This window comes from Nipponia nippon, unplaced genomic scaffold, assembly GCF_047370975.1.
Source record: "Nipponia nippon isolate SJK-2023a ecotype South Korea unplaced genomic scaffold, ASM4737097v1 scaffold_40, whole genome shotgun sequence".
NCBI lineage: Eukaryota > Metazoa > Chordata > Aves > Pelecaniformes > Threskiornithidae > Nipponia > Nipponia nippon.
This window is the reverse complement of record NW_028262359.1, coordinates 1,495,099-1,514,857: the sequence shown is the minus strand read 5'-3', so window position 1 is coordinate 1,514,857 and position 19,759 is coordinate 1,495,099. Positions and strand designations below refer to the sequence as shown.

General features: G+C 60.4%; 4 protein-coding genes across 8 annotated transcripts in view; 1 reads left to right on the top strand and 3 right to left on the bottom strand.

Moving 5' to 3' along the window:
- Positions 1–2,174, top strand: part of DNAI1 (dynein axonemal intermediate chain 1) — a 149,723-nt gene extending 147,549 nt beyond the window's left edge. Inside the window, exon 20 of the mRNA XM_087777620.1 lies at positions 2,070–2,174. Coding sequence (XP_087633746.1) covers positions 2,070–2,174 — 105 coding nt within the window. The remainder of the gene's footprint in view (positions 1–2,069) is intronic.
- Positions 2,175–3,355: 1,181 nt separating this feature from the next.
- ENHO (energy homeostasis associated) lies at positions 3,356–5,701 on the bottom strand. The gene is made up of 2 exons (XM_087777638.1): positions 5,627–5,701; positions 3,356–5,072 (listed from the first exon to the last, which is right to left on the bottom strand). The coding sequence occupies exon 2, from the start codon at positions 4,755–4,757 to the stop codon at positions 4,572–4,574; it is 186 nt and encodes a 61-aa protein (XP_087633764.1). The 5' UTR covers positions 4,758–5,072; positions 5,627–5,701; the 3' UTR covers positions 3,356–4,571.
- Positions 5,702–8,337: 2,636 nt separating this feature from the next.
- Positions 8,338–11,727, bottom strand: RPP25L (ribonuclease P/MRP subunit p25 like). 5 transcript variants are annotated; one of them, XM_087777670.1, is made up of 3 exons: positions 10,888–11,003; positions 9,805–9,932; positions 8,338–9,719 (listed from the first exon to the last, which is right to left on the bottom strand). In XM_087777670.1, the coding sequence occupies exons 2-3, from the start codon at positions 9,871–9,873 to the stop codon at positions 9,153–9,155; spliced, it is 636 nt and encodes a 211-aa protein (XP_087633796.1). In that variant the 5' UTR covers positions 9,874–9,932; positions 10,888–11,003; the 3' UTR covers positions 8,338–9,152. The 5 variants fall into 5 exon arrangements, with proteins under 5 accessions (XP_087633796.1, XP_087633801.1, XP_087633799.1 ...); XM_087777675.1 differs by lacking the exons at positions 9,805–9,932; positions 10,888–11,003 and adding an exon at positions 11,606–11,727; XM_087777673.1 differs by lacking the exon at positions 9,805–9,932 and having other exon boundaries at positions 10,947–11,042.
- A 12-nt stretch (positions 11,728–11,739) lies between these two features.
- Positions 11,740–17,391, bottom strand: DCTN3 (dynactin subunit 3). The gene is made up of 7 exons (XM_087777676.1): positions 17,249–17,391; positions 17,009–17,093; positions 15,097–15,183; positions 14,382–14,465; positions 13,662–13,720; positions 12,862–12,921; positions 11,740–12,140 (listed from the first exon to the last, which is right to left on the bottom strand). The coding sequence occupies exons 1-7, from the start codon at positions 17,345–17,347 to the stop codon at positions 12,051–12,053; spliced, it is 564 nt and encodes a 187-aa protein (XP_087633802.1). The 5' UTR covers positions 17,348–17,391; the 3' UTR covers positions 11,740–12,050.
- Positions 17,392–19,759: the final 2,368 nt, after the last annotated feature.

Sequence of the window (19,759 nt, the reverse complement as noted above, 5' to 3'; positions counted from 1 at the left end):
TGGTGCTGCATGCAACACAGGTTGCCAAAGGGAATGTTTTGAATGCCGTCAGACAGCAAAGCAGCTTTTCTGCAGAAATAGCTACGTCCCGAAATACCCCGAGCAGCTGTGTTTATCCCAACACTCTCACTCAGAGAGATGCTCGGCTGTGACGTGGGCCGTTAGCACAAACATCGCTCCCAGTGCCCAGACCAGAGCCACAAAGGGCGTTGCTCACTTAGCGGTGTTAATACAAACCAGCACTGTCCCGGCATGCCAGTCCATGAGACTTGTCCATGGACTTGGTAAACGAAAACAACCCTGGCTCATCCCAGCACTCGGGTGAAGAGTGGGGCTGTCCATTTTGGGGTTTCCAAATGTCCCCGTTTCCCTCCCCAGGGCTGCTTTCACCACAGCCATGCCCTCTGGCAGCCAAGGAAACCTCTGCTCTGTCAGGGTTGTGCTGGGCTGGGATGAGCGAGCAGCCCGGGGATCTCCTCAGGACTTCTTTCCCAGCAGTTGTCACCTTCAGCGATGCCCACGTTGGCTAGAGAAATGTAGTGAGATCCCTGCAGCCCTGTGACTTTCTCGGTTGTGCCCCTGCGGTTCTTTCCAGTGCTGAAGGAAAGGCATGTTTGTAATTGCTGCACCCAGGGCTGTTAGAGGAGCTGCCTCCAAGCCTGGTTGGTGATTTACCCCTTGCTGTGCCACTGTGTTGGGGACCCGCTGCCACCTCTCCCAAGCCTACCTGTCAGACTGGGTACCAGCCCTCCCACTTGCCCGTGCTTGGCATCTGCTTTCTGGGGTGCCCAGAGCCATGCTGGGCACAGAGGAGCTTCCCAGCCCCAGAGCAGGGACCCCCCCCCAAATCCAGAGGCTCGGCAAGAGCCGGCAGGCTGGCAAAGGGGAATGCTGCGAGCAGAAGGCAGCACTGAGCAACGGGATGCAGCAACTGGGTGGATGCTGGTTTGGAGGAACCCCGCGGGGTAGATGCTCAGCTGCAGGAGGGCTTGTTGGGCTGAATGCAGGTTGGAAAATTCCTCTGCTGAGGCTGTGTGTGCCATGATATCTAGCTGGAGAGCCCAGCTATTTCTTTCCCAAAGACCCCTGAACTCCAATGAGAGCAACGCACTGATGCTGCAGCCCACAGCGGGGGGGACGTGCTCTGCCCAAAGCATCTGGGTGGCACTGGTACCCTTAGCAGGTACATTGTCTCCCACCATGCCTGGAAGCTTCTGCTGCTCCCAAGCAAGCAAGGACTGAAATGAACAGGCTTATTACCCTCGTGCTATGTGATTTCTCCCAAGATGCTGCCAGTTTGCTCTAGCAGCTGGGGAGCGAGCCCCTGAGAGGGTTGGGATGGGTGCTGGGGGGGCTGTGGGAAGGGCTCATCCTCACTGCCCATGCTGGGGCATGTGTCGGGGTTGGCACAGCAGTGTGCAATGAGGCACAGGGACAGGCCGTGCCATGGGAGGTGTGGGGTGTGCCCAGGGGCACGGGAGCCTCAGTGACAAGCTAATGGCCCACCTGGGACTCACTTATCCCCTGGGGTTAGGGACTCTCAGCACCCACCTGCCCTCCTGGGGAAACACATTTGGGTGCAGAAGGGCCAATCCCTGCTCCCGTGGCTGCCTCTCCCCAGGAGCACTAGCATGGAATGGGTATGGTGGGAGTGTTTTGGGGAGGTTTGGACATCTGCATCGGTGTGACTACCTGGGAGTTGTGTATGCCTGGCACCTCCCCAGGGTCTGGGGGGAAAAGCTGGGAGGCTTAGAGGGCAGTGCAGTCCCACAGGGCTGAGAGGAAGGAGGCAAAAGAGGGTTTGTATCACTGTGGATCCACAGATCCACTCCCATCCCCACCCAAACCCTTCCTTACCACCTTTCCCCAGCCTATGGGGGCTTTCGCACACCTCATGGCACCTTGCGCTTGAAATACAGGGACAGGCAGGTGCATTCCCCTGTGGATCAGCCCCCAGCAAGGGCTGTGAGCTGGGACACAGCAGCCCAGCATCCTTCCCTGTGTCAGACCCCTCCCCATCTCTGCAGTCCTCCCTGCTCACAGCTCTGCCCCGCTTGCTCTCTTCACAGGAGAAGAAAGGCCAGGAGGTTAAGAAGGGCCCTGAGGTGGAAATTGCGAAGCTGGACAAGCTGCTTAACCTGGTGAGAGAGCCGGAGAGTAAGGCAGGGAAGTGAGCAGGGGAAAAGATGGCTCTGCCAGGGGCTGCCAGCTGAACAAGCCCGGCTTTGATCGGTGGCCGCTTGGCATGCAAGCCGCAGGCCCCGTCCCACCCGCTCTTTGCATAGCGGGAACACTTCGCCTCCGTGCCCGGACAAATAAACGGAGCTGCTGGAAGAGTCGCGGTGTGCAGTCATCTCTGGGGTCAGGCAGACCTCACCGTGCTCGGTCCCCCAGAGCCACACAGCCCTCAGCTCTTTCCCACACTTGGCTGGGCTCGCACCGGGTGAGAGCCCCATGGAGGGGCGGTGAGGGTTGGTCCCTCCAGCCCTAGGGAAACCTCAGGGCTGCAGCTCGATGGCAGCCAGTCCCACCATGAGTGGGGTCAGCCACACACGGCCCCCTGGATTTTGGTGTGGCAGCCTAAGCCAGAGGGTGGCTGGGGACTTGGCCTGGACCCCATGGCTGCGGGAGAGGGACGTGCCATCACTGCAAACAGGGTATCACAGCAGCTGCCAGCCACCAGCTTCAGGATGCTTACAGCTCCCCTCTCCCCGGGGGGCTCGGCGTGGGGCTAAGCCACCTCTGCCCAGCCGGCGGCTGCTGGAACCACTGGGCGCTGGGGTTTGCAGAGCCTTCCCACCACTCCGGCGCTTTGCGGCAGAGGGATTAGCTGCTACGTGGCTGCGGTGGCAGCAGGAGCCGCGGTGGCCTCACCGCATGCTGATGAGCAGGGACGGGCTGTCACCGCTGGAGCCTTGCACACAGCTGCCGGGACTGGGGACCAGAGACACTCGTTCCACCAGGCAGGGGTGGTGGCGTCTCCTCCATCTGCTCAGCTGGCCTGTGTCCCCTGCAAGCACCCCTGTAATTTAAGGCCACAGCTTAGAAACTCTCTGGTGCCTCTGGCACTGGGGCTGGGGGGTGCTCCCTGCTGACAGCCAAATGCCCCTGGCCCGGGTAGACATGCTGCAGGCATTAAATACCCAGCCAGGTTTCTCACCCAGCATTTAAAAGCCACAGATGGATGCAGGCATGAGTCCTTCCTTGTTGCCATCACCCAGCAAACCACCTGCAGTCCTGCAGGGACGTTGGCCACCGGCGCCGGGGCAGCCACTCCTCAGCCCTGAGGGATGGGCAGGACACACTGTCTCCCCCCAAACTTTCCAGGCGCTGGGCAGAGCTCAGAGACACCACCTGGGTCCTACGATTGGTTTATTAGTCTAGTAAAAACACCACTGCAAAGGGATGCGTTAGCTACACCCGACATGGGGAGGAACCACAGGCTCTGCCAAGCCTCCACGGGGACCCCAGCCGGTGTCCCCCCCAGCACAGCCCACCCCTCTGTCCCCTCATTGCAGCAGCTGTGCCAGCAGGGACCTTGGCTATTGCTCGGCTCTAGGACAGGCAGGGCAGAGCCCCCCAAAACCCACAGCACCTGCAGGCAGGGTGGGGGAAGGCAGCTGCCAGGCTTGGGGACAAGCCAGACCTCCAGCATCCCTCCCCGCAGATCCACTGTGGTCCCCAGCGAGCAACAGGGCTGGAAGAGCCTTCAGCACTGTTTGGCCGGGCACCCTTGTCTCTCCCCATGTCTCCCACCTCCCCAGCAAAAAGCCATCCCAGGCTGCTCTCGGTGGGGATGGGGATGCACACAAGGGCACGTCTGCTGCCTGCAGGCGGTCAAACCCTGCCGGCTGGCCTCAGCTGGGAGCAGGCAGGAGGGCAGGCAGGCAGGCAGACGCATCCTGTGAGGAGGACCATTTGCATGGCAGTGTTGGTGCTAATGCTGGAGAGGACCAACAGACAGACCAGGGACAAAGGGATACACCATGCAGACCCTCTCGTGGCTCATTAAACTGGATGCTGGGGCAGACGGGTGCCAAATGCCCTCCTGAGGCTGGGGGCACATGGCACCCCAGGGCCACCCCCAAAGACACCCAGACCAGTAACACCCCGCTCTGCCGGCGGGGCCCGCTCAGGGACAGGCGCCCATGCCAGCCCCGCTGCCTCCCCTCTCCAAGCCCCTGACTGGCCCCGCTCAGGTCTGCAAAGCGGTGGCCCCTGGCCCGGGCCACGAGCGCCAGGGAGGAGCCCACGGGCTGTCCCTGAACACGGGGTGCGCTCGAGGGCAAGGCTCCTGCTGCGCTCGCTGGCCACTGGGACATGCAGGATTGTCCCCGTAGCACGTCCCCAGCTGCTGTCTCTCCATCCCCACGGTCACTGTGGGCATCCGCAGGGACTTCACACACCAAAGCCAGGCAGGCGAAGGGCTGTGCCCTGTGTCACAGCCCCTGCAAGCAGCTCAGCATCCCCTCTGCTCTCATCCTGCCCCATCCACCGCCCCAGTCCCAGTGCAGGCATCCACACTGGCATGACTCCTTCGGCACAGCCGGGTACCCAAGTCCCCAAGCAGCTCAGGGCTGCAGCAGGTACTTCTCTTCATTCCTTGCCTCATCCATGTCAGAAGCCGGGCTCTTCTTGGGGCACGAGGGGGTCCTGCAGGCTTTGCAGAGGATGAGGAAGAGGATGAGGATGAGCAACGCGATGACACAGTTAAAAGAAATTGCCACGACCGCTCCGGTGGAGAGAGCAGCCCCCATCGCCACTGTCCTGCGGGAAAACGCAGGGCCCGCAGCTCGGCCCCACGCTTGGGATGCCAGCACAGCAATCGAGCACGCAGCCTCCACCCACCGGCATTGGCAGGGGACAACGGGGACAGCGGCGGTGCTGGCGGTGGGACGGGGCTGGGGCCAGGCGGGCACCGGGACGGCGTCGCCCTGTCACAGTTTGGCCGCTCGCAGCTCTGTCCTGGGCTTCACCGCGCCGCTGGGAAGGATCGATGGGAGCTTTTCCTCGGCTTCCCCTCCTCGAGCAGCGTGCTGGGGACACGGGGACCCCTCTCCTCCCTCCTGCACCTGGAAGGGAGAAAGTCACCGTCACCGCCGGCAGGATGGGACAGCCTGCCCGAGCCCCTCATGGCCCGAGGGGCTGTGCTGGGGTTCGGAGGCTGCAGCAGCTCCCAGGTCAGCTGCTGTTCGGGGGGACCCTTCCAGCGCCCCGCAGCCCAGCTGTGCCCCCCCTGTCCCCTGCAAGGGCCACCAAGCTGGAGGTGTCCCCCGTCGCCTCATCCCGGCCCAAACCCCCCTCCCCGGGGCATCCCCCGGTGACTCCGGGCCCAGCTCTCGTCCCCTCCCCACCCTCCACCTCCTTCTCCTGCCGCCCGGACCCCGAGGTCCCGCACCCCAAAATGGGGCGAGCGGCTGGGTGGGCAGCAGGCGGGGGGCCGGGGCAGCCCCCTCTTGTGCTTTTGAGCCGGGTCGGGCAGAGCCCCGATTTCGGGGGTCCCCGGTGCCCCTAATCCCCCGCCCCGCCGGGACACCCGCGAAGCCCCGGGCCGGCAGCGGGGCACCGGGCAGCAACAGGTCCCGCCGGATCCTCCCTCCCGCCGCGGGTCCCCGGCGTTACGCACCTCCTCCTCCGCTCCGCCCCGGGCACCGCCGGGACCCCGCCGGCGGGCGGGCGGGCGGGCGGCGCTGACCGGGGCCGGGGCCGGGGGCCGGAGCCCGGTGCGGAGCGGGGCGGGGCGGGGCGGGGGTCCCCGCCGGCGCGGGGTCCCGGTGCGCGGCGCCGGTGCGGAGCGGGGCCCCGCTGGGGGCGGCGGTGCCCGGGGCGGGTGCGGACCCCGGGCGCGGTGGGTGCCGCAGCCCCGCGCGCTGCCCGCTCCCTCCCGCCGGCACCGGGGGAGGGGGCGGGCCCTGCTGGCGCCCCGCCCACTCCCCCACCCCGCCATTGGTCACCGCCCCTCCACCGCTCGTGCGCCATTGGGCGAGAGCTCGGCTCGGGACCCGCCCCCTCGGCCGGCGCCCACGTGAGCGGCGAGGAGAGCCGATGGGCAGCGCGCGCACCGCTGGCCCGGCCGGGCCCGGATCCTGCCCCTGCCGCCCTGCCCGTGCTGCCCGTACTGCCCCTGCTGCCCGTACTGCCCTGCCCGTGCCGCCCGTGCTCCCCTGCCCGCCCTGCCCGTGCTGGTGTTCTGCCCCGCCGTCCCGCTGTACCCCCCTGCACTACCCTTCCTGTCCTGCCCGTGCTGCTGCGCTTGCCCTCCCGCGCTGCCTGTCCTGCCCGTGCTGCCTTCCCCACGCTGCCCGTACCGCGTCTACTGCCCCTGCCTGCCCAGCCCAGCCGGCTCCTGCCCAGCTCTGCCCTGCCCGGGGGCCGCTGCTCGGCTCTCCCTGCCGCTGCCTTGTCCTGCCCTTAACCACCCGCTTCTGCCTGCCTTGCGCACACGTGTGCACGACACACATTTGCACACACGTATGCATGCACACACACGCGCGCGCTGGCCCTGCGCACACAGGGACATGAGGAGGCTGAGGATGGAGCAGCTGGGCCCGGGCCGGGGTCCCCGCCAGGACACGGGGCCACCACAGCCCCTGGAGAGGGGGGACAGGTCATTTAGGGACATTCAGCGCCCCGGGAATCCGGGCAGCGGTGGCCTCATAGGCACGGCCGGCTTCTCCCTGCCCCATGCGGCAGGGAAACTGAGGCACGGGGCAGCCCGTCCCCAGGCTCAGGCACGCCGCAGCCCCGCTGAGCCGTAACCACCAGCCTCCACACTGGGAGCGGAGCCAGAGCCGCACCGGTGCGGGGCGTCACCCCGAAACGGGGATGCTCCCGTGTAGGACACAGACCTGGCACCCAGGGGAGGTGGCTGCGGGGCACAGACGGGGCTGGGGGGGTTCCTGGGGACCCCCAGGCGTCGGGTCCCAGCACCTCCAAAAGCCACGCGGCCGGTGTCTGCCCGCTGGCACAGACACACGGCAGCGACGAGGGGGATCCGCTGCGGCCTGTCGGGGTGCGGGGGGCCTGTCCAGCCGGGCAGCCCCGCACGGTGTCGCGGCAGGGGAAGGAGGCGGCTGGATGAAGAACAGGTGGAGAGCAGAGCCACCAGAGAGCTGGGGACCTCTCCTGGCTGGCCAGACCGGCTGCTCCCTCACCGGCCCGGGGGAGGAAGGCTCCGGTGCTGCTGAGTGCCGCAGCACCCAGAAGGGAGAGCCGCCGCAGTCAGCCGAGGGTAACTTCGAAACGGCAAAGCAAAACAAAAATCATTTTGCAGCTTTGATGCGAAGGCATTAAACGCACCGCCGGGAGGATTACACAGGCTGTGTGAGGATCCGGCTCTCCGCTAAGACGGTTTTTTTAAGAGCAAACAAACACATCGCTTGTTGCAATGTCAGGAGCCGTCTGATCAGAGACCTGAGCATCTTTCCTTGGCATTTATTGCTAATCTGCTAATTAGTCAAGACAAGCAGTCTCCTCCTCAGATGCAAGGGGGGAGCAGCAGCTGGGAACAGCACAAAGATAAATCAGCTTAACTCTGCCCCATCCCCAGGTTTCTCCCGCGCCGGCCCGGCAGAGGCCTGGGCATTTCCCTGAGCACCTCGTTAGCTCCGGGGATAACAGCCGGGCAGGGGGAGAAGGAAGGGGAGGAGGACGAGGATTGGGAACCTGGCGCTGTCGCAGCTTGCGACGGTGAGAAAGCCGACGGCAATGCAAGGCAAGCGCCCGAGCGCTGTGCAAGCGGGAGAAGTCTTTGTCTGCGAAGGCGCCGGGTCGCATGGGTAACGCGCCGCCTCCCTCCTGCTCCCCAATTTAGGTAAAATCCCTTCTCCAAACGCTGGTATCGTTTCTTGTTGACAGAGCAGAGCGTCAGGTCCAGCTGGAGCTCGCCGCCACAGGCAGCGTGTGGGCAGGAGCTGTTCAGTCTGCCACAAGCAACAGCGCTTTCTTCCCGCCCAGCGTTACTCACCCCAGCCGCCCCAGAAGGGAAACGATCGCGCGAGAAAAGATGCTCCGTCCTTTGCCTCGCTCGGCAGAGTTTGGGCCAACTCTATGTGAGACTGCGGTTCTAGCGGGTTTAAAAGAAAAACAAAGACTACCAAAAAGCTTCCCAGAAAAAAAAAAGCAACCTTGACCTTTCTTGGGTATTAAAGGCAAACGGTGAAGGCAGGAAGGAAACCTCCCCACCTTGCATCAGGGTGCACTGACAGTCGCAAGAGGGAAAAACTCAGAGCAGGTCCCCTCTTCCTCGAGGAGACGGCAGTCTGAGCCGGCAGCCGCAGCCCCACCAGCAACGCTTGCAGGGTGACCTCCAGTGGGATGAGGAAGACATGACAAATCTCATGTTACGTGAAGAGGAAACTTTATTTTAAATCCATCTCCGTGCATTATAAAGGAGCAGAAAGGGGAAAGAACAGGGTCCTTTGGAGCTTACCGTTACCACCACCCCAGGGCACTCGCGCAGCTACAGGATTTCAGGCTGGTTATGACACGAGTCGACTCCTGCCGCTCTGGCAGAGAGGCGCAACCGTCAGCTCCACCGAGGGGAGAGGAGGACAGAAAGGCTGCGACGCGCACACAGTCGCAGATGGAGTTGTATCCCTGCAGTCCCACATTCAAACCACCCGACGGGCTCCGCAGATGGACTTTCAGGCACAGAAGCAGCAGCTGACCCAGCCCCGTGCCCTGCTTGTGGCTCACGTGAGCTCCGGCGAGGCAGGCGGAGGCCAGGGGAAACCACGTCGGGTCCCGCCTCCCCCGAGTACCACAGCGAGAGCCACCTCCAGCTGCCACAGGAGCAGGTGCCCGGGCCGCACACCTGCCGCACCGCCCCGAGCAGCTGAAACCCCGATCAGCCAGCAGCCGCTCGCTGGGGCTCGCTGACAAGATGCCAACGGTCCTTGCTCAAGCAGCGACGACTCCAGTCTTCCCTGAACCGCACGCTAAGGAGTACAGCCTGGCAGCCTTTGACAAGGGAACTTGTCAAAACACAGTTTGAGGCAGCTACAATCACATCCTTTTTGAAACAGTTAACTTCTCCTGCCCTCCCCTAACAACTCTGCAAGCCCCCGTGTTCAGCAGCAGCTTTCCAGCTACAGCAGCTGGCTCGTTTCCATAACTCCCCCAAACTACACCCAAAACGTGGCATTGTCATCTCAGGACTTGGCGCAGGATTCCCCAGGCCCTCCTCCAGCGGACCGAGGGTGCTTGCCCGTGCTGCCGGCGCCCCGGCCTCCACCCTGCTTCCTCTTCATCTGGCCCTGAGACTCCGCTTTAAGCGTCTCGATCCAGAAGGCGTCAAAAGAGCCCGGAGCCTGGTATCCCGGCTCCTGAGGATCGAGGGCGTCTTTGCTGAGCAGGACACATATGGCAGGAATGTTTCTCTTCACTGTCAAGGCATCGAGGCCTGCCTCGGGCACGATGGGTTCCCAGATCTCTTCGATCTGTTTGAAGAGCACTTTGGTGATCTGGTGCAGCTCTTTGAGCCTTCGTTTCATGATTTCCACACAGGTAATGGTCTTGCTGACGGCCTTGCCCGAGCCAGTGAAAAGAATCTGCCTCACCGAGTCCAGCTCCATCTTGCCGATGGCATAGCCCATCAGATTTCTGATTTTGCTCCCGTCCTTCACTTTCATTTCAATAATATCAGGGGGCAGGTTGGTGAAAGGAAGAGGACAAGGTTTCTCCACAATTTTGGTCTTCTTATAGTTCTCCATTCCACCCTGATGAAAAGGAAAACGGATCCATTAATACAAACTCCCACTGCAATTGTTGCGCAAAGAAACTCTCACCCCAATCAGCTACAACCTTTCCTCTAAAAGGCACTCTGAGCTGCGAAGAGTTGGGGATCCTGAAAAGGTGTATCCAAAAGAGCATCAAGAATGCACTACTCGTGCTGAGGAGTTGCTCGTACCCCGGTCTTCCTCGGCACGGACCTACGGCATGAACATGAACCAACAGGCAGGCGGCGAAAGGGACAGGGTTGGTGGTGTGGGCCTGAGCAGGATGAAGTAAAAAATGCAGGCTGATTCTCAGGGAAAAAATGAGAACACATGGGTGAGCTGAGGTTACTGGGAACAGAAGCCGGGGGGATACCGGCCACTGCTGCACCCCATGAGCCGCACCAGAACGCGAAGCCAGGCACAGCTCAGCTGCAGCAGCTCAGGTACGTTAGAGAAACGTGCCTGTGGGGCTCTGAGCCCCAGGACTGGCCAGCCTCGGTGACAGGCCAGGGACTGGAGACGTGATAAAGCAGCGCAGGTCGCAGGGGAGAGAGTGAGCCAGGGGCTGCAGGAAGGAGACACGTGGCCAGCAAGAAAGGCACATGGCGAACAAAAAAAAGGGTTCTCCGAGGGAAAGCAAAAGACAGAAAGGTCCGGTCTCATAGCTCCCCCCTCCGCCAAGGCAGGGCCCCTCTATGACCGAGGCCTGCCTAATGCCTGCAGGGGACCCCCGCCCCACCACAGAAAGCCCACGGAGCGCAAGCACGCAGCGCTGAGGCGGTGTGCTCTGCAGGCTCCTGAGCCGCGTTTCACCCGGTAGCCCATCCCCTGCGGAGACGGGGCAGGCCGGCGCCCCCTCTCCGCACCCTCCGCGAAGCCCTCAGCCCCCGCAGGCCGCCATCGCGCAGAGCAGGGCCGGGGACAGCGGCAGGCGGGCTGCCAGGGGCCGGCAGGGAAGGCGGAGCTGTGCTGCGCGGGTGAGGAAGGCCACGCCACCGCCGGGGCGGGCGCGGGGGCTCGGCCAAGGCACCGCTGTGGGGATGGCGGGGCCGGTGCCACAGGGCCCCGGGCGAGGCCCGGCCGCTGCGGCGGGGAACGCACGGCCGGGGGCGGGGGGAGGCCAAGCGCCGGCCGCCGGGGGAGGAGGGGGGGCCGGGCCGCGCCCTACCTGCCTGCGGGAGGCCGGGCCTGGCTGCGGCGGGGCGGGGGCGCGGGAGCCGCTCTCACCTGCGGCCGCCGCTCGGGCCCCTCCGCACAAGATGGCGGCCGGCGCCGCGGCCGCGCAGGCGCGGGGCGGGCGGAAGGAGCGGGGCGGGGCCCCCCGCGGCTACGACGTCACGGCTATGACGTCACGGCCGGCGGAGCTTTCCCCAGGCACCCGCAGGGAGCCGCGGGGCTTTCTGCAGGCTTGCGCGCCCGGGGTGAGGTCGCTGACGGGGACGGCCAAGCTCCTCCGGGCTTCCCTGCTGGGATCCTGCCCCGCTCCTGCGGGGCCCCGGGTCAGACAGGGCCGGCTGGTCGGCGTCTCGCCAAGCAGGGGGGCTTGGGATCCTCCCAAAAGCATGACCTCAAACTCAGGAACGCCTTTGTGCCAGGAGAAGCTCCAGGCCGTGGCCAGACCAGGCAAGGCGCAGCCCACGCCCCTCTCTGGCGGGGAACGGGCCGGCCACCCGCCCTGGCTTGCAGGAGCCGCTTGGGCGAGCAGAGGAGGGATGAAGGCAAGAGCCGCTGCCCCCTCTCAGCACAGGGATGGGAGAATGGCCGGGGGGAAAAGCCCCACCACACCACATTCCCCTGGGAGCAGACAGCTCACGTGAATGGGAAGAAACAGCAGGAAGAACGTGCGCGGCAGCCTGCGGAAGGCCGCGGGACCCGAGGGGATTTACCTGCCCTTGGCCCCAGGCTGAAGCCACCGGCAATCTGCAGGCTGCCAGGAGGCCTTCACTGCCCCCGGGGGAAGCCACTCGGGGAGGGACAGTCTGTGCCACGGCTCCGTCCAGAGGAGGAAGAGACAACCCAGTTAGCGTTTCAGGACTTTACTACGGTCCACAGTACGAGCAGAAAGGGATTTTTAAATATGTTACAAACGACAGCGTATTTCAGGGAAGTGCAAGATTTGCAAACAGTGGAGTAGTGTGGCTTCAATTCGGGGCCGACACAATGCAGCCGCGGAGCCCAGGTGCCCCCCCGAGAGCCTGTGACATTGCTCGCAGCATGCTCACACCGAGTGGGAAGATGCCGAGGTGACAAGTCCAAGCTGTGCCGTGGCCTCTCCTCAGCGATCCACAGCCAGCAGGGTCCCCGGGGTTCCCCATGCTCCCAGCTCTGCCATCACTCGACCACAGGTTTCGCTTCCTTGGCCGCTTCCAGCCGTGCCAGTATTTCATTCCACTGGACAAACTGCTTGGAGAGAAGCAGGGTCTGGACGTGACTGTTAAGGAAAGAGATGCAGAAACTCCAGGGAAGAAAGCAAGGTCAGAGCGCCCCGACAGCCCCACAGCACCGTCACCATCCCCATTCCTCAGGAGAGGAAGAGGCCTGGGGCAGCAGGCTGTAGAAAGCCTGTGTGGACTCAAACCATCTAGGCGCTGAGCCACTGCACAGCACCAAACACCGATGGGAGTCCAGGAGGCACTTCTGAACACTGCACAGCACTGCATTTCAAGGGGCTTTCTACAGAAAAGAGCAGAGCTTCCCTACCTGCTGTGGTTTTAGGATCTGTCTCAACACTGGGATCCTACGTGGCCAGGATTAGCCGTTGTTTGGCTCAGGCAGGTCACAGGGACCAGAAGCCACCTGATAGAGATGCCAACATCTTGCCGGCCAGCGCAAGCCCTGCACCAGCACGCAGGCTGTGCTGCTCCTTCGTGCCAAGCCGCGCCCTGAGTGGATCTGGCATGGACGCTCTGGCTCGCAGGTGGCACCCTGCCCTTCCCATCTCAGAGAGACGGGTAGTTCTGGCCCTCGGCTCTGCCCCTGAGAGGAGTGTGACAGGGACACAGACGTCACCATGACAGAAAGGGCACTGGTCATTAAACCCAGGGCTGGGGGTTGCCTGCTTCCAACAACATCTGGTGGGGCGAGGCAGCCCAGGAGACAGGCGGGCAGTTCAGCTGTGTCAGGCCCAAGGCTCAAAGGATACTATTTTGTTGTAGTCTTCGAGGAGCATCTTGACACCGTCAGCGAGATTTTGACGCTGGTCCTGCGAAGAGGGGAGCCGCAGAAAGTCAGCAATACATCAGCTGAAGGACATCGGTCCCAGTCCCTGACAGCACAGGGGGAAACTCATCCAAGGCCAGCACTGACATTAGAGCTCAGACCCTGGCTGTGGCCGCTCATTGCAGCTGTGCTTCATCAGTCAAGAGAAAGGTTACAAACACCCAAGCTCATGAAGCACCGAAGCCCCTGGGCTTGCACTACTGCCTGCCTCTCCTCAGCATCCATGCCGTGCTTGCTCCAGAACAGAAACTGACAGCAAAATGCTGAAAGGGGGCATTAGGTGCTGCCCAGGCTACTCATCACCAGCTGCAGGAGCACTCAAAGCGGGAAGGAAAGGCTGAAGAGACGAGGTGACAGTATCAGCCTTCCAGAGACTGGGATACTGGAAGAATGCAACGCTTTACTTCAGTGCCCCAGTGAGAGCGGGAATGCCAGCTAGTTAAACCCACCGCTACTTATTATGTGTCGCCCAAACAGCCTTACGGCAGGCAAAGCGCTTTTCTAATTCAGACTCAACTGTCAGAAATCCTGGCTAGTTTCCACCTCCCCACCCCCTCCCCAAGTGCTTACACTTCTTTAAAACTGCAGCATGAATATCCTGGACAAAATGCAAATATAAACCTGCCAAAAATAAGCAATTCGAGCAATTGCAAATACGGGGCTGTCAGTACAGCCACTAACAAATAGTTCCTCCTCCCTGCTAGTCAAGACTACTCACACTACCTGCTGCTGTATGTGGATTTGAGAGAGTCGCTGTAGTTTAGCTGCATGGTCAGGAACCGCTGAAAGCACAGAAGAGAAATCCATTTTGTTTGTTTTATGTCACGTGGGATTAGTCACCAAAATAAAGAACATTCCTTCTCCACGAGCACATCACATCAGAACTCCACTCACCGAATGCAAACGCCACACACCACAAACACACCTTTTATAACATACAAAACCCCTAGCTACCCTGTACATTAAATAGCGAGTGTATTCACTCACTGCTTCTAGATGGCATGAGTTAGGGGATGCCTGCAGTGAGAACTACATCAGAGTAAAACTACTTGGATGAACGTTAGGGCAAGCAATTAAAAAGCCATCTCCACCTACGCCAAGAGCAGGGATGTTCTGACATAAAAGAGCTCGTAGGCAGGAGTGGCTCCACAGCCTGGTGACCGTACACAGCACTCAGCCACCGGTCTCTGCCCTCTCTGCCAAGCTGCTGTCTCTAACCTGCTTCCCAACCTACTCTATCACCTCCTTGACCTTGTGTGGGATGTTAGAGCAGCGTGAGGGAGGAGCAGACATACTCCGTTCGTACCTACTTTACTCACACCAGGTTGTGTGCTTAGCTGTCCTCAATTCTGAGGCTCAAGAAAAAAAACCAACAGAAAACAGGAAACGCAACAGTTTGTGGGGTGGCATTTGCAGCTCAAACTTGCAGAAGAACAAGCATACCTTGGATACTGGCACTGTCCAAGATGGGCTGGAGGTTCTTCACCTGCTCCAGAAGGGCTGCTCGGGAAGGAATAACCTGCTCCTCTGATTTGGGAGGCACAAAAAGCAACATCAGTAAATACAAGACACTGCTTTGGCTTTTCACAAATACTGGTGAGGTAACTTTTCCAGCTGATATAGCTGCACAGAAAGGGGCTCGTTTATGATTTTATTTAGACTTTTGTGTTGCTCACTCCTGGATTCTGGCTCACGCTAACTTAAGGCAGGAAAATCTCCACCAAGTTTCATTCACAGACTATACCAAAACAAGGCTGAACCAAATTCCTTGGGACAAAAGAGGACAAGAGTAGAAAGCGTTTAAAATCCATCCAAAGGTCTTCCATTTTTATCACAGCCTAGAGAGTATTTTGTCACAGCCTAGGGGTGAGGACAACTGTTCTAGCTCCAGTTTTTCTTTTCAACCTTTTATTAATTCAAGGTTACTCTGATCAATACTAAAAAGATCAGAACCGATACAACTGCAGCACGGATGTGCACAAGGGAGCACTAAGGCTGACAGACATCCTTGTACAAACCATCTCTCTGATAGCTCCAAAGAGGGTGTCTTGCCAGATCTTTACAACTAAAGAAAAGAAACCCATCCCAATCCAGCTTAGGTAAAAGACAACTTTTGCAGTGCTAAGAAACCCCCATCTCCTCTCATTTCATACCATACCTGCCAAGATGAACTGCAGCTTTATGGCGTCTGGAACAGCCATCCTATCAATGTACTGAGGGTCGAGGTATTTTATTACATCTTCAACTAGAGTGAAAAATAGGTTTGGAACAAAAATTAGGAGAGACATTGTTGCCTTTACAAGTGCAATTTTCCCCTAAGCTATATATCAAGTTACTTTGTAAACACTGCCCACTTAGGGTGTTTTTTTTTCAGAGTTATGAATTTCTATAGCGCTTGAAAAGATGTGACTTTGGAGCACTGTGACCAACAACTGACAAATGGCTCAAGCCAAATAACTGCTTCGGTACGGACAGCCGCAACACTTGCTTTTTATTTGGATAACAATATTAAAGGTGAGTGAAATCTGCTTCTTCCTGCCCTTGAAACAAAACCAGCCAACAGCCCTCCATCCTGGTCCTTAAAATCACCTACAAACACAGGGTTTACATTTTTATACTGAACAGCCACCGCACCCTTGGACCACAAAGACCCTGCCTACGCAGCCTGCTCCTTCTGCGATATGAGACAGCAAAACTTGGCCAAGAGGCAGCTTTGCAGGACAAAGCACCACTCCGGTGTCCGTTTCTGATATCCCCCAGTTCGGAGGCAGCTCCCTGGATCCATCCACCAGGGGCTGCGTGTGATCCTTACTGCTCCCACAACACACACAGCAGAGAGCTGCTTTAGTGTGCCCACAAGGTCCAAGCGTGCATGAATTGTTTCAGGAGCTCATGCATTTCGGGAGCTCAACAACCCTCAAGGGCTGCATTACAGGCAGAGCAAATTGCTGCAATGATCATTGAATGCTTTGGGATGGAAGGGACCTTTAATGCCCATCCAGTCCATCCCTCTTGCAATGGGCAGGGACATCTACAACCGGATCAGGTCGCTCAGAGCCCCGTCCAGCCTGGCCTTGAATGTCTCCAAGGATGGGGCATCTACCACCTCTCTGGGCAACCTGTTCCAGTGTTTCACTACCCTCATTGTAAAAAATTTCTTCCTTATATCTAGTCTAAATCTACCCTCTTTTAGTTTAAAAGCATTACCCCTTGTCCTATCGCTATTGGCCCTGCTAAAAAGTCTGTCCCCATCTTTCTTATAAGACCCCTTTAAGTACTGAAAGGCTGCAATAAGGTCTCCCCACAGCCTCTTCTCCAGGCTGAACAACCCCAGGTCTCTCAGCCTCCCCTCACAGAGAGGTGATCAGTCCCTCTGATCATTTTTGTGGCCCTCCTCTGGCCCTGCTCCAAGAGGTCCATGTCCTTCCTGCGCTGAGGACCCCAGAGCTGGACACAGTGCTCCAGGGGGGGTCACACCAGAGCGCAGCAGAGGGGCAGGATCCCCTCCCTCGCCCCGCTGCCCACGCTGCTTTTGGTGCAGCCCAGGATACGGTTGGCTTTCTGGGCTGCGAGAGCACATTGCCAGCTCATGCTCAGTTTTTCATCCACCAGTACCCCCAAATCCTTCTCAGCAGGGCTGCTCTCAATCCCTTCATCCCCCAACCTGTATTGATACCAGGGGTTGCCCCGACCCAGGTGCAGGACCCTGCGCTTGGCCTTGTTGAACCTCCTGAGGTTCACACAGGCCCCCCTCTCCAGCCTGTCCAGGTCCCTCTGGATGCCATCCCGTCCCTCAGGCGTGCCGACTGCACCGCTTGGCTTGGTGAATGCAGACATCAAGCAAACAACAGGTTGCAGCAGCCCGTTTCCCACCCCCAACAGCTGAGCGGGAGAATCGCGAGCAGAAGGACACCCCACTCAGTTACTTATTTCTCTGACAAATATGTAAAACAAGAGGCCAAAATCAAAGGGGCTCACACGGGGAGGGGAAGGGATTTTTGTTTAGACGAGCGAAACGCCGCACCGGGGTTTCGAGCTTCCCCTCGCCCCCCCGCCCCGAGGCCGCTCACTTTTCTTAAACAGGATTTTGATCCTCTCCCTCTTGCCGGCGATATTGTTCAGCGCCACCTGCACCTTCACCAGCTCGTCCGCCACCTGCATAAAGGAAGGGAACGGCCCTGTCAGATCTCGCCGGGCCGAGGTACCTCAGACCCCGCCGGGCCTGGGCCTGGCCCCGGGGGGAGGCGAGGCCGGGCCGGGCCCCCGGGGGTGCAGAGCCGTCCCCCGGTCGCTGCGGAACCCCCCGGCACCTTGCGCGGCCCGCAGGCCCCGTCTCCGACGCCGATGCGCCGCTCCAGCTCCTCCAACCGCCATTGCAGCCTCTGCAGCTCCACCGCCCCCGCCGCCATCTTGCCGCCGGCCGGAAGGAGCCGCGCCCCGCTTCCGCCCCGCCTTTCCCCGTTGCCACGGCGGCGCGTTGCTAGGGGCCGCCGTTGCCATGGAGACGGAGCTCAGCGGGCCGGGAAGGGGGTGATGGAGGCGGGAAGGGCCGGAACGGGGGAGGCGGCTCCGGGGGGGGGCGGGAGGTCCGAAGCCCCTCTCAGAGGCAAGGAGGGGCGGCTGCAGGCGGTCGATGGCGATTTGCACTGCAGAGGGAGGCGCGCAGGCCTCCCGCCGCCCGGGCGGTCGATGGCCGCTTCGTTACAGCGTGGTCCTCCAGGAAAGAGGCGCTGGGATGTATTAAAAGAAATAGATATAGCGATCTATGGGACGTGTGGATGCAGGGTCTTTGAAATCCTTGAGGCTGCCGCGGGCTTTCCCCCAGGCCTCAGCCTGCCCGGGTTCACCTTTCTCCTATCGACCACTAAAAAGTGAGACGCTAATGAATGCAGCAGCCAGCCCCGGCCCCACCGCTGCCTGAAACTGGCACTCGCAACTACACGGATACCTCAAGGAGAGAAGATGAATTCACGGTAGCAGCATCCACCACAGGGAAAAATCCAGAGACTTCCCAAACTGGGAGAAGTTCAGGAGTCTGCAAAGCACCCTGCGATGTTCCCTGCACCCCAGGGCTCAGCCTGCCGCTGCCCCATCGTGCCCACGTAGCCTCAGCAGTGCCAGCGCTGCCCCAGGCTGGAGGGCAGTCTCTGTCCCTCTCGGGCTGTGAGCATGGGGCCAGGCGTTGCACCCTGGTCAGGCTCCCAGACTAGGCTCTTAGGCCAAAACCTTCTGCTAATAGTGAGTACTTCATTAGTGTGGCTGGCAATGTGGGCTGCATGGCTTTGGGGACCCTCCCAATGCCCCTTCCCGAGAGCAAAACCCACTGTGCCCCGAAAAATCTTCAGCCTTCTAGATGCATTCCTGCAGGGAGTTGTATGGGGCTGTTAGGCTATAGGAGGGAGATGTGGGGTGACCCAGGGCCCCACCATCCCCTGTGGCCCCCCAAATCTCCCTGGAGGAGCTGTACAGGGCACTCGGGCAGCCCCTGTGGCCCCCCAGATCTCCCTGGAGGAGCTGTGCAGAGCACTCGGGCAGGAGGAGCAGGCTGAGGCCCCATGTGCTCTGCCTTTTTTCCCAAGGATCAATAGCTAGGCCATGGAAGAGGCATCTTCAGAGGGGAAGAGCTGTGCTTTGTTCCACAAAGGTGACAATTAGAAATGGCTTCATTATTAAAAGTGGCCGGGGGCTGCAGCAAGGGCTGGGGGCTGTGCACAGAGTGCTACTCTGTGTTTAGAGGGTACTGAGTCTACCGTGGCTTGTGCCTGGTGTGATGGGCAATGCCCACAAATACACAAATCCCCATGGGTCACAGATAACCCAGCCCCACCAAGGTAAGAAATTCAGGCAGTCCTGGGACTCGGGCCCTCGGAGGGGCTTTAGGGTTGGAGGATATCCACTCTTTAAGGTTCCATCCAGCCCATGAGCAGGGCTGAAGCCACAGCACTGTCTGCCCACAGCCCAGCACAGTGCATGGTGAATCTGGCCCTCCTGCTCCTTGAGGCTGAGAGGAGGGCTCCGACCCCGTCCCCATCCCTGGAGCCACACTGACGCCACGGCCGCCTGCCCCCAGCCTGGCACTGAGGCCAGATCCAGTGCTCCTCTTGCTAGGCTGGATCGTCCCTGCATCCTCCGTCTCCTCCCTCCTGCTCAATTACAGTCCCTGCGGGACGCGGGAAGCGGGCATCGATCGGGGCTGGTTACTCAGGTGACAGCAGCTGTGTCCCTGAGCCCCCCAGGGAGCGTGGCAACACACATCACCCCCTGAGCTGTGTAACGAGCGGGGACGCGGGCCCGCGTGTGCCCTCCCGGCTCCCCGGGGCCCTGGCACTCGATGAGATGTGGCCAGTGCTGCCTGGGAGTGACAGGCGACACGAGACCCCAGTTAAGGCTGCATCGATCCCACACTGGCTCTGCTTGGCGGGCTGTGCCATGGCTGCAGGAGTTTTGTGCCAGGGCTTAGCTGTCTCATATCCGTACAACCCTGGCACCCCTACCCCAGAGCAAACACCCAGGAAACATCTCGCAGCATGGGGTGCACAGAGAGACACTCACAAACACACACACACAGAGGGAACCCCACTGCAGCCTGGTGCACACACACACACTCTCACACACACACATGCACACACACCCATCCATCCCAATCCACGTTCACCCACCCCTCACCCTCATAGAATGACAGAATCGTTTAGGTTGGAAAAGACCTTTAAGATCATCGAGTCCAACCATTAACCTAATACTGCCAAGTCCATCACTAAACCATGTCCTCAAGCACCACATCTACACCTCTTTTAAATATCTCCAGGGATGGAGACTCAACC

What these genes read in the sequence shown, in the direction of transcription:
- RPP25L (XM_087777670.1), bottom strand. Translation starts at nt 9,873, where the DNA reads ATGCTCTTTTGGATACACCTTTTCAGGATCCCCAACTCTTCGCAGCTC. An exon ending in GAGTGCCTTTTAGAGGAAAG is followed by an intron (nt 9,720 to 9,804) that starts GTTGTAGCTGAT and finishes CCTTTTCATCAG; the next exon opens with GGTGGAATGGAGAACTATAA.
- ENHO (XM_087777638.1), bottom strand. Translation starts at nt 4,757, where the DNA reads ATGGGGGCTGCTCTCTCCACCGGAGCGGTCGTGGCAATTTCTTTTAAC.
- DCTN3 (XM_087777676.1), bottom strand. Translation starts at nt 17,347, where the DNA reads ATGGCGGCGGGGGCGGTGGAGCTGCAGAGGCTGCAATGGCGGTTGGAG. An exon ending in GGGCCTGCGGGCCGCGCAAG is followed by an intron (nt 17,094 to 17,248) that starts GTGCCGGGGGGT and finishes TCCTTTATGCAG; the next exon opens with GTGGCGGACGAGCTGGTGAA. An exon ending in GGACAGTGCCAGTATCCAAG is followed by an intron (nt 13,721 to 14,381) that starts GTATGCTTGTTC and finishes CTGTGCTTTCAG; the next exon opens with CGGTTCCTGACCATGCAGCT.